Source organism: Xyrauchen texanus, chromosome 15 (genome assembly GCF_025860055.1).
Source record: "Xyrauchen texanus isolate HMW12.3.18 chromosome 15, RBS_HiC_50CHRs, whole genome shotgun sequence".
In the NCBI taxonomy this organism is placed as follows: Eukaryota; Metazoa; Chordata; class Actinopteri; order Cypriniformes; family Catostomidae; genus Xyrauchen; species Xyrauchen texanus.
In genome coordinates, this window is record NC_068290.1 from 1,133,917 (window position 1) to 1,146,416 (window position 12,500).

The 12,500-nt window shown below is 41.9% G+C and overlaps 1 protein-coding gene across 4 annotated transcripts in view; it reads left to right on the forward strand.

Annotated features, from left to right (window-relative positions):
• LOC127655747 (cyclin-dependent kinase 14) overlaps positions 1 to 12,500 on the forward strand; it is a 107,796-nt gene that overhangs the window by 26,088 nt on the left and 69,208 nt on the right. For all 4 annotated transcript variants that reach the window (XM_052143714.1, XM_052143716.1, XM_052143717.1 and 1 more), the window contains exons 5-6: positions 6,707 to 6,801; positions 12,056 to 12,118. In XM_052143714.1, coding sequence (XP_051999674.1) covers positions 6,707 to 6,801; positions 12,056 to 12,118 — 158 coding nt within the window. The remainder of the gene's footprint in view (positions 1 to 6,706; positions 6,802 to 12,055; positions 12,119 to 12,500) is intronic.

The following is a 12,500-nucleotide window of genomic DNA, read 5'->3' on the forward strand; positions in this document are numbered from 1 at the left end:
AAACCAATCATCATTCCTAATGCCGAAACCTGACAGCCAATCCGAGTCAGAGTACCTGCTATATCTCTATAGTTACCATAAACTTCGCGGCTTTAAATACCAATCATCATTCCTAATGCCGACTGACAGCCAATCCGAGTCAGAGAGTACGGCAGAATTTTTTTCAAAGTCACACCGCGAATCTGACAACTGGACACCACACCGCAAGTCTGATAACTGGACACACTGCCGAACAAAGACAGTTCTGCACGTCGAAAAGCAAGCCTGAGGTAAGTTAGCTTACAATGTTATTTGCATTCTCTATGGGTTCCGGGAGGGCTCGCACTAACGTGCTTTCATACAGTACGTGACCTTAACTTGTGCAGCGATTGGTGGAAACAAATATACCTCTATTAATAATATTTAACGAAGTGACTTCCAATAATTTCCTCAGTGCATAACTTACTTGATTCCACAGACATATTCTCCATCTGTAAATGTTAGAAAGTTATGCAAATATTTCCATTTTGCTGTCATGAGTGGACGAGCCTTCAGCAGGCTAAACTTCCGTGAATGAGCATGCGTGCTGAACAGACGGAGCTCAATAGAATAGGAGCGTAATAATTCTGACTAAAATATACATTAACACTAAATAATAGATTTTGCTAATATATTTGTTGTTGAATATTTGTTGTTGATGGTGAACATAAATGTGCTAGAGAATTTCAAACCTACAAGTGTATTTTTATGATATCAGTTTTGTTTTTAATTTCATTTTAAGTTTAGTAGATTTTACTACTTCTTTAAAAAGCATTATTTTGTTTTTAGATCGTAATGTTTGCAATGTTAGAGTGTAATGTGATTTGACCCCTTTTTTGCATAGACTGAAAGGTTGCATTCACTGTTTGTTTTCATAGCCTTCAATATGAACATTGTTTGTAGGACAATATTTACCAGGATATGAAATAACTTTTTTTTGTTTAAATTAAATACAGATTTAAAAAAAAAAGAAAAGAAAAAAAGTTAAATACTGAGATTATACCATCGCCATTTAGCCCCAAAATTCAGATTTCTTTGGCAATTGCCCAGCCCTAACTTATGGCATGCTTTAAATGCTGAATTTCCATTTTTAGTGAAGCAGTAGGCTAATGATAAATTAACAATTATCCGTTCTGCATTAATAATTCAATTTGTTTGAGCCTGGAGCAGAAATGCTCCCTTGCGAGGACGGTTTTTACGGGCCCTTGAGATTCTGGTTCAGGCGAAAAAGAAAAAATAATGTGTTTTGTGTAAATACTAGCCTCCACACATTAAAATGGCCCCCATATTTTGTATGTTTTATGTGTTACTATATTTTCAATTTATTCTTTGTGCAGCAAATGTGAAATGAATGAGAAAAATTAAAATGTGCTATATACAGTATATAAAGTCGATTGGATTGGATTTTTTTGCTGCCGTATTCTTCTCACCTTTTTTACCCCTGACCAGTTTTCATGCCTGTAAATATTCATCTGCTTGAAAACATAGAACAATACTATAAACTGCAAATAATGTAATTTGTTTGCCTGTAAATGTGTTCAAAATGCAGTCGTGTATTTAAAAGCAGGGCTAGTATAACTTTTTGTCTTATTTTAGTAGCTGAAAGCTTCGTTACACAGTGTTTGATATGGATATACGAGCATGTGGTGCAGAGATCTGCTGAACTCCACAGCGCCCCCTCAGTGTATCCAATGGAAGTCTGTGGTCAAATACGGTACTGCAACGAGCCCTCATTGAGACCCATTGAAATAAATCTGCCCATAAACATAGTGCCAAACCAAAGGTAACTTCAGTATTAGTGCGCGACACATTGTGGCGAGCGCTATCTTGAATATCGTGAGAAATTGACCATCAAACAAATTGGTCCTGACATGCCATACAAAAAATAGTTTATGTATCTAGGCGAGTATTAACGCTGACTATCACACCTGGAGTCGTGAGTTTGAATCCAGGGCGTGCTGAGTGGCTCCAGTCAGGTCTCCTTAGCAACCAAATTGGCCCGGTTGCTAGGGAGGGTAGAGTCACATGGGGTAACCTCCTCGTGGTCACTATAATGTGGTTCTCGCTCTCGTGGGGCGTGTGGTGAGTGACTCCAGTCAGGTCTCCTTAGCAACCAAATTGGCCCGGTTGCTAGGGAGGGTAGAGTCACATGGGGTAACCTCCTCGTGGTCACTATAATGTGGTTCTCGCTCTCGGTGGGGCGTGTGGTGAGTTGTGCGTGGATGACGCGGAGAATAGCGTGAACCCTCCACACGCGCTACATCTCCACGGTAACGCACTCAACAAGTCACGTGATAAGATGCGCGGATTGACGGTCTCATACGCGGAGGCAACTGAGATTTGTCCTCCGCCACCCGGATTGAGGTGAGTCACTACACCACTTAGAGCGCATTGGGAATTGGATGAAAGAGTGCCACCTTGTGGTGGAATAATGCAAGGACACCATGTATTGTGTCAGCGTGTTTGTGTTTAAATAGTTAGTTGATCGAGTTACATAATGTAAAAAAATTAAAATAAAATAAAAGGGCAAGATCCGTGGTCACGAACCGCTACTATTAGCCTCTAACAACGTTTATTTATTTATAAAAAATTTTTTTCAAAAGTTTCTGTACTTGTTAACCAACTGGACAAAAGTGTCAGTGAAAAACATAAAAAATGTCATTTTCAGCACCGAATTGAGAATTAGAGATGTGCTGGAAATGACGTGATGCATGTACGTACACTGTTGGACTTTGTTTGTAGACTAATTAAAACAATGCTTCATTCGTTTAACTGTAAATATAAGGATCGCTTCTGTAAACTACTCTGCATGCTTCTGGCTAACGTACTGTAGTAGCTCATCCATGCTAACAAGAGCACAATATGCATACTACACTATGCAAAGTAGTATGGTAGTATGCTATTATAAACACGGGTCTATGTAGGCAGCATTTAAATAAAGCATCAGCATGAATAATAACCAGGTATAACATGATTTGCATCTTTAAAAATGCTAAGTTTAATATTTAATCCAGTATATAATGTACTGTAGTGCACAACAGGAATGATGCATGCAAAGCAGATTTCTTTTGTTTGAGCGTCCCACAATGCACCAGTGCAGTCTCGCTGCTAGGGAGGGTAGAGTCACATGGGGTAACCAAATTGGGCCTGTTGCTAGGGAGGGTAGAGTAACATGGGGTAACCAAATTGGCCCGGTTGCTAGGGAGGGTAGAGTCACATGGGGTAACCAAATTGGCCCGGTTGCTAGGGAAGGTAGAGTCACATGGGGTAACCAAATTGGCCCGGTTGCTAGGGAGGGTAGAGTCACATGGGGTAACCAAATTGGCCCGGTTGCTAGGGAGGGTAGAGTCACATGGGGTAACCAAATTGGCCCGGTTGCTAGAGAGGGTAGAGTCACATGGGGTAACCAAATTGGCCCGGTTGCTAGGGAAGGTAGAGTCACATGGGGTAACCAAATTGGCCCGGTTGCTAGGGAGGGTAGAGTCACATGGGATAACCAAATTGGCCCAGTTGCTAGGGAGGGTAGAGTCACAGGGGTAACCAAATTGGCCCGGTTGCTAGGGAGGGTAGAGTCACATGGGGTAACCAAATTGGCCCGGTTGCTAGGGAGGGTAGAGTCACATGGGGTAACCAAATTGGGCCGGTTGCTAGGGAGGGTAGAGTCACATGGGGTAACCAAATTGGCCCGGTTGCTAGAGAGGGTAGAGTCACATGGGGTAACCAAATTGGCCCGGTTGCTAGGGAGGGTAGAGTCACATGGGGTAACCAAATTGGCCGGTTGATAGGGAGGGTAGAGTCACATGGGGTAACCAAATTGGCCCGGTTGCTAGGGAGGGTAGAGTCACATGGGGTAACCAAATTGGCCCGGTTGCTAGGGAAGGTAGAGTCACATGGGGTAACCAAATTGGCCCGGTTGCTAGGGAGGGTAGAGTCACATGGGATAACCAAATTGGCCCGGTTGCTAGGGAGGGTAGAGTCACATGGGGTAACCAAATTGGCCCGTCTGCTAGGGAGGGTAGAGTCACATGGGGTAACCAAATTGGCCCGGTTGCTAGGGAGGGTAGAGTCACATGGGGTAACAAAATTGGCCCGGTTGCTAGGGAGGGTAGAGTCACATGGGGTGACCAAATTGGCCCGGTTGCTAGGGAGGGTAGAGTCACATGGGGTGACCAAATTGGCCCGGTTGCTAGGGAGGGTAGAGTCACATAGGGACTATGTAGGCAGCATTTAAATAAAGCATCAGCATGAATAACAACAAGGTATAACATGATTTGCATCTTTAAAAATGCTAAGTTTAATATTTAATCCAATATATAATGTACTGTAGTGCACAACAGGAATGATGCATGCAAAGCAGATTTCTTTTGTTTGAGCGTCCCACAATGCACCAGTGCAGTCTCGCTATCAGAGCGCATCAGCCGGTTTGTTTTTGTTGTGCCCTTGAAAAATTAATCGCATTTTCTACAGTCTCGCAAATCTGTTTATTATTCATCATGAAACACTTTTAACATGTGGCCTGCGCTGTTAGTGCACTGGTCGGGGTATGAAAGCGTTCCGAGTGTGTTTGTTCTAGAAGGAGATTTCGGAGAACTGTTGAGCGTTTGATGACGGGCATCTGATAAACAGAAAACGCTGCGTTGCATGTGCAGTCCGTTTAAACGAATGCTTTGTTGTGAACTTCTGAGGAGTGACTCTTACGTGTGATTGCGATGTTTCTTGCATAACCTGTTAACTGTAACAACAGACAGGAAACAAACCAGGAGGGATCGTCCCGTCCCAGTTGTTGCGGTTCTTTCCAGTTCTCACAGAATTCTGGTTCAGCATGTAAAAGATCAGCAGCGATTACACACACGCCCGCTAATTCACGCGCATTATTAATGAGATGTAAAGGTCATCTGTTGATGACGAGCGCTTGTAGGATTACAGTGAAGGAATATTTCAGTGAGGAATAAACGGTGATATTTACTCAAATGTTCTTCCAAACCTGTATGCTGTTATTTCATCTGTCAAACACATCAGGGGGATTTTTTTGAAGAATGTTCATGCAGCTCTTTTCCAAACAACAACAACAACAACAGCTCACAAAAGACAAAAGTGCATCATAAAGGATCACAGAAGTTGTCCAAAAGACTACTGTATATCCCAAGTCTCCTCAAACGATAACTTTATACAACATTTAAGCTGTTATTCACTGATAATCCCTCCCTTCGCTCAAGCTCACAAATCAACAGTCATTTACATGCAACAAATTCATACATCAGAGCAGATTTGTGTCATTTTTGTGTCATTCCAGCACATCTCAAATTCAGTTTTGTGTCGAATAGATTCATAGCTAACGTTTGATTTGTCCTAAACACACACAAGTAAATAAGATCTTCACTTTTTGTGTAATTTAGTCCAATAGAAATGTTAATCTCTCAGGTCATATTTCTTTGTCTCATATTTCGTGCTCTTCACTGACACTTTTGTGCACGTGGATAACAGGTATAAACGATCTTTAGAACAAAACTTTATTACGGGTGAAAATGTTTCGTGTGCTGGAAGAGATGTCACAACTGTGGGACAAAATTGAGAGAAACTATTTTCACAGAAATATTGAAATTGTTTATTTCACTTTGCTTAGATGATCATTGTTTTAAGCATGTAATAATTTGTATTTTTATAATGTATATTCATAGTTTAATATTGTAAGTCTGGATCTGAAGGCTCAAACAGTCAAATCTATATATGAAAACATTTCAAATGTACCAAAAATTGGGGGTTTGGGTATCTCAGCGAGTATTGACGCTGACTACCACACCTGGAGCCACGAGTTTCAATCCAGGGCGTGCTGAGTGACTCCAGCCAGGTCTCCTTAGCAACCAAATTGGCCCGGTTGCTAGGGAGGGTAGAGTCACATGGGGTAACCAAATTGGCCCGGTTGCTAGGGAGGGTAGAGTCACATGGGGTAACCAAATTGGCATGGTTGCTAGGGAGGGTAGAGTCACATGGGGTAACCAAATTGGCCCGGTTGCTAGGGAGAGTAGAGTCACATGAGGTAACCAAATTGGCCCAGTTGCTAGGGAGGGTAGAGTCACATGGGGTAACCAAATTGGGCCGGTTGCTAGGGAGAGTAGAGTCACATGAGGTAACCAAATTGGCCCAGTTGCTAGGGAGGGTAGAGTCACATGGGGTTACCAAATTGGCCCAGTTGCTAGGGAGGGTAGAGTCACATGGGGTAACCAAATTGGCCCGGTTGCTAGGGAGGGTAGAGTCACATGGGGTAACCAAATTGGGCATTGGGAATTGGGCATTCCAAAATTTTTCCCAAAAATTGGGGAGACAAAAAAAAAATGATGAAGGCCTGATGAAAAGTTTCCAATTCAGTTTTAATCAGACCTTCATATAAAAAAAAATATTAGATTAAAAATCCACCATTGGGATATAAAAAAGGCCTAAAAACCCCCATTTACATAGAAGCCTTAAAGGCACAGCAGCAACAAAACTAAACATTCCCTTTAATTCTGAGTGTTGCAGAGATGATGAAATATTTACTTGCTTTACTTCAAATGTAAATAGTGTTTAAGGGAAATATATATATAAAATGACCCCTTTAAATGCACATTTTTAGTCAAGACTCTGTTCCTGTTGTGAAATAAGTAACATTATTATATTTCTGAGCTGTTAATGAGAGTGTGTTTCTCTGCAGCGTCTCTTCTGAAAGGCCTGAAGCATGCGAATATAGTGCTGCTGCACGACATCATTCACACTAAAGAAACTCTGACGCTCGTCTTCGAGTATGTGGTGAGTATCAGACGTCTGACCAACCTTTCAAGCGTAAGACCTCTTTGTCATGGCGGCCCAATGTCGTCTTGTTTGTTTATAAGCTGTCTGAATGGTTTTGAAAGGTCTTAGCCTGCATCACTTAGCATTATTACCATAGCCTGAGGTTTAAAGCTCAAAATCAAAGCCTTCTACTTGAACCAATGAACGTCGGGTCTCCTCGGGACTTTTTATGCCCAACACTGAAGCTCAGTCTCTGCAGGCGAGCTGCGTTTTTCCAATGGCGCTTTAACGAATTCGACTAAGAATGCAGAAAATTTAACTTGAGGCTGTATCTCCGTAACGCTTTGAGGGATTGGGACAAAACTTGGTACATGTCATCACCATTAGGCTCTGAGGTTACCTACAGATTTTTGTTGCACTGCCCCCTACTGGTCAGGAGATATGAAAAAACACATCTTTGCTGAAAAATTCCTATGTCAGCAATTTTGGACATCGGCCATTTTGAATTTATTCATAAAATGCTGTATTTTATGAACGACTTATCGTATTGGTACAAAATTTGGTATGTGTCTTTGGCACCATACTCTGTAGGGACTCAAAACGTTTCAGGACAGCGCCACCTTGTGCTCAAATTATAATGCTATTTCATAAAAATGCTTTCAATTAATTTGACGAAGAAATCACAAAATGTAACTTGAGGCTGTATCTCCGCAACGCTTTGAGGGATTGGAATGAAACTTTGTATGTGTCATCATCATTAAGTCCTGAGGTTACCTGCAGCGTTTTGGCACACTGCCCCCTACTGGTCAGGAGATAGAAACATTTATATTTTGGCTTGTAACTCTTGAATGCTTTCCTGCGTGATAACCATCATGCCCAGATACTACCTGAGTGGTTTCAGAACAGCGCAACGTACTGCACAAAAATCCTAAGAACTAGCTATTTTTAGTTAATTTTAATTAAATCTGGTTCTTTTTATGATTCAAAGTTTACTTTTCCTAACTGTTCCGATAATTGTCTTGACCCCGGGATCGCTGTTTAGTTTAGGGTATAGTGTTTAGGATACTGTTTCTCTTTACAAAAATGCCAAAGTTTATTTTATAGAAATCATGTTACATTTGTACATTTGTTACATAACAATACCACTGTTTAAATGAACGTGAGTTTAAACACTCATTTATAATCCAGCGGTCAAACTCCCATGAGCAATGTGAGGTGCGCTGTATGTGAACGCACCTTTACAATTTTTTTAGCTACTCAATAAAATAACCGTTTAAATAACACATTTGATTGTGAATCGTACTACACTAGTTGTGCTGTATTTTTGTTGTTGCATGCAGCCCAGGAAGACAACTCAATACAAAAACGTCTTTTTATCTCATTGCATTTAATATTTAATACATTTAATAAATTTAATAATTTAATAAAATGATTTATTTTGCTGTGGATTCACTGTGCTGGAAAGCGATGTAGGAAACATCTGTTTATTATATATATATATATATTTGAGATTTTCTCTCTTTTTTACTCCCCAATCTGTAACGCCCAATTCCCAATGCGCTCTTAAGTCCTCGTGGTGGCGTAGTGACTCGCCTCAATCCGGGTGGCGGAGGACGAATCTCAGTTGCCTCCGCGTCTGAGACCGTCAACCCGCACATTTTATCACGTGACTTGTTGAGCGCGTTACCGTGGAGACATAGCGCATGTGGAGGCTTCACTCTATTCTCCACTGCATCCACACACGACTCACCACACGCCCCACCGAGAGCGAGAACCACATTATAGCGACCACGAGGAGGTTACCCCATGTGACTCTACCCTCCCTAGCAACCGGGCCAATTTGGTTGCTAAGGAGACCTGGCTGGAGTCACTCAGCACGCCCCACCGAGAGCAAGAACCACATTATAGCGACCACGAGGAGGTTACCCCATGTGATTCTAACCTCCCTAGCAACCGGGCCAATTTGGTTGCTAAGGAGACCTGGCTGGAGTCACTCAGCACACCGACTCCATTCGAACTCGCGACTCCAGCTGTGATAGTCAGCGTCAATACTCGCTGAGATACCCAGACACCGTCTGTTTATTATATTAAATATTTCTCCCAATATGGATTTCCCAATTCCCACTACTTAGTAGGTCCTCATGGTGCATTCCTCACCTCAATCCGGGTGGTGCCTGTTCACTGATTAGCTTTATTTTATGGTGGCCCATTTTTCTGCCTGATATAACTGATAGTTTGATCCTCCAGGATCAAGTATCCAGGATCAGTATTTTCACCTGGAATGTACATCTTAAATTGGACGAGCTTGAAATTGCAGCGCAAGTCTGATTTATTCATGAGAACAAAGCTAACACATACGGGTGTCAAAGAAAACAATCAAATATGAAGATTGGACAACAGCCCTGATATTGATAGCTTCGGTCCATCGAGACATAGCGGAGATATTAATCTGAGACCACCGCTGTGATCTCATCAGAGTCGTTTCAGTGAGTCTTCGGTCAAGCCTGAAGATATTCAGTATGCGTTGTGCATCGCATGGCTGCGGCCGTATTTACACTCGCAGCTTTAACAAACACAGGGTTGCACACCACGGAAATCAATTCATTTCACACGGCAGGCGGTTAATAATGATTGACACAGAGGGAGAACTTAGAAACAAAGCGAAGCTGGTGAGTTAGATGGACAGGCGCAGCAGAAGCACGTTTGAGCGAGCGTTTGCATTATTCATGAAAGGAAATGGGGTGCTGGTCGCAGCGGGTGTTTGCTAATATCAGCGGCCCTCCAATGCCGCTGAAATAAAAAGCTGAAGAGAGGATAGTGGGTAACAGTCACCGTTTACATGTATCGCCACACGACCTGAACGCCACGATTGCATCCAGGCCGTTACATTCCTGAGAGCTTACGACAAGGCTCTATAGGTTCTCCCCGTGTAGTTTGGCCAATCTGTTCATGACCTTGACCTCATACTTCTCTGTGTTAATGACACCTATCTGGATCCTCTCTGACTCTGTGGTATCCTAGTGAGCTGCCTATGTAGGCAACATTTTAAGGCATCAATAGGCACACTGATTATGCTCCCTTTTCTCAACGTTGGCGTGTCTCGCGCCACGGCCACATCTAGTCGGATGAGACCGCTTTGTCGCTGGAAGCATCATGGATATAATGCATTGAAACTCTTTATACTGCGATTCATTCAATATGAAAAGTTCTTGAATAAATTCAGCTGGTCCACTTTACCCAATGTGTTGTGTTTAGTAGAAAGTTGCTATTACCTTTGGAACATTCTAGAGCCAAACTCTATTGAAATCGACTCTCATGTGCACTTCACGCGAGCAGCGCTAGTGGTGGGATGCACAAATAGTTAGGGATGTTGTGATTTCGATAAATGGTGATACTCGAGTACTTGTACTCATACTTGTAAAAATGCTCTGATACCAAATTAAAGATTCTGTCTGACGTACGTGTGTCATTGCGTAAACATTCAAGGTACTAGCCCTGGAGTTCGCTAGTTTGAATCTCAGGGCGTGCTGAGTGACTCCAGCCAGGTCTCCTTAGCAACCAAATTGGCCCGGTTGCTAGGGAGGATAGAGTCACATGGGGTAACCTCCTCGTGGTCGCTATAATGTGGTCCTTGCTCTCGGTGGGGTGTGTGGCGAGTGACTCCAGCCAGGTCTCCTTAGCAACCAAATTGGCCCGGTTGCTAGGGAGGGTAGAGTCACATGGTGTAACCTAGACATGGTCGCTATAATGTGGTTCTCGCTCTCGGTGGGGGCGTGTGGTGAGTGACTCCAGCCAGGTCTCCTTAGCAACCAAATTGGCCCGGTTGCTAGGGAGGGTAGAGTCACATGGGGTAACCTCCTCGTGGTTGCTATAATGTGGTTCTCGCTCTCGGTGGGGCGTGCGGTGAGTTGTGCGCGGATGCCACGGAGAATAGCGTGAAGCCTCCAAACACGCTACGTCTCCAAGGTAACGTGCTCAACAAGTCACGTGAAGAGGACTCGCCTCAATCCGGGTGCCACGTTGACATGATATACTTCAAGTCTAGATAAACGTTTAATACAAAGAGGAACTTGACTATAGATTTGTTTATTATAACCGATAAACGCCCCCTGTTATCCTTTGAACGCCCCCTGGGGGGTGGTACTGCCCTGTTGAGAACCCTTACTCTACAGTGAGCAGCACATGCAGACTACATATTTATTTAATTAGATTGCAGCATTTTAAAAATCTCACTGGGTCACGTAGTGACCTGCTTTTCCTGCTTTTTTCACCAAAATAAAGCTCCATTTAAATGGAAAATATACAACAGAAATATATCACTAATGTAGACTAATTTAACATTCACTGTAATAATAATAATAAATATAGCCGCAAGCAGCAATTGTCAGGGTTTAAGCCTTTTAAGAACTTTCAAATTATGCAACAAAGGTTTGTATTTGTATATATACTTTGTAAGTTGCTGAATTTGCAAACTGTTGTTAAATATGACTTTGATGTCTTGTATTCAATGATCCTGAAACAGAAATCATTGTTATGGTGGTTGTTACTTTTTAACTCTTATAAATCCACAAAGCACCCTATCTCCAAAAAGGTTTTAGAAATGTGAATAATTATTTGAGGGATTATAGGCTTTTGGACACACTTGGTCAAACCCACATGATAAATGCAGCTCCTATATAACAAAATAAATAATTTTCTTTGATAATTACAATAGCAGGTAACATTGGATAATATACAATAATTTTGATTGGTGGCTGGTGGAGTTCGAAAAAGTAGTTTTTTTGACTTATGCAAATTAGCGCAAACATTTTTCATGACGGAAATGAAATCGGATATACGTTTTGTTCGTCTTGAGACAAGGAATCCAACGATATATGACACTTGTGAGTGCAACAAAAGCTTTAGGAGTTAAGGGCCAAAACGTAGAAATGGTCACTATAGCGCCACCTTGAGGCCGATCGGGTGACACTTTGATACGCTGTAGTACTCTGGGCAACTACCTTCCCTCAAAGTTCCAGCTCTCTATGACTGTTAAATTTTTATTTGATTCAAGTTTTAATTCGTTCATTTATTCAGACCCCCTTTTGATGATAAAACCGAATTAAACTGTTAATAAAAATGAAACGGAAAACACTAAAACCTGTTATTTTATGATTTTGTGATGACTAAAAATGACTCTCTTGATGTAATTTGGGTTTCATTTGCTGTAACATATTAAAATGCATTTTTCTCTCTTTCTCTGTCTAATTTAACACCTCTTTTCTCGGTCTAGCACACAGATTTGTGTCAGTACATGGACAGATATCCAGGAGGGCTCCATCCGGATAACATCAGAGTAAGTCAGTTCCCAATTTTTCAATATTGTGTTTGTTCTCCTAGTTATGTCTGTAAAATAGGTGCTGACGTTTTACAGGTATGGCTGCACGAGATGTAGTTTCCAGCCATACTGTTGACGTTCCTCTTGTCTCTGAACGCTCGGACCGCTCACCAAAACCGCAAGCTCTCTTCTGATTGGTCTTAATGCCGTTTCAGGTGTAATCTTTCCCTCAGTCCTGGGTCTTCCCCGAGGCCTCCTCCCAGCTGTCATGTTTAACAATGAAATTAATACTACTTGAAATATTACATTTTTTATTTAATTGAAATTCCTAACTCTTAAAAAAAAAAAAATGGCGCTGTTTTTGGTGGCACGCAGAGGACCAACATATTAGGCAGGTGGT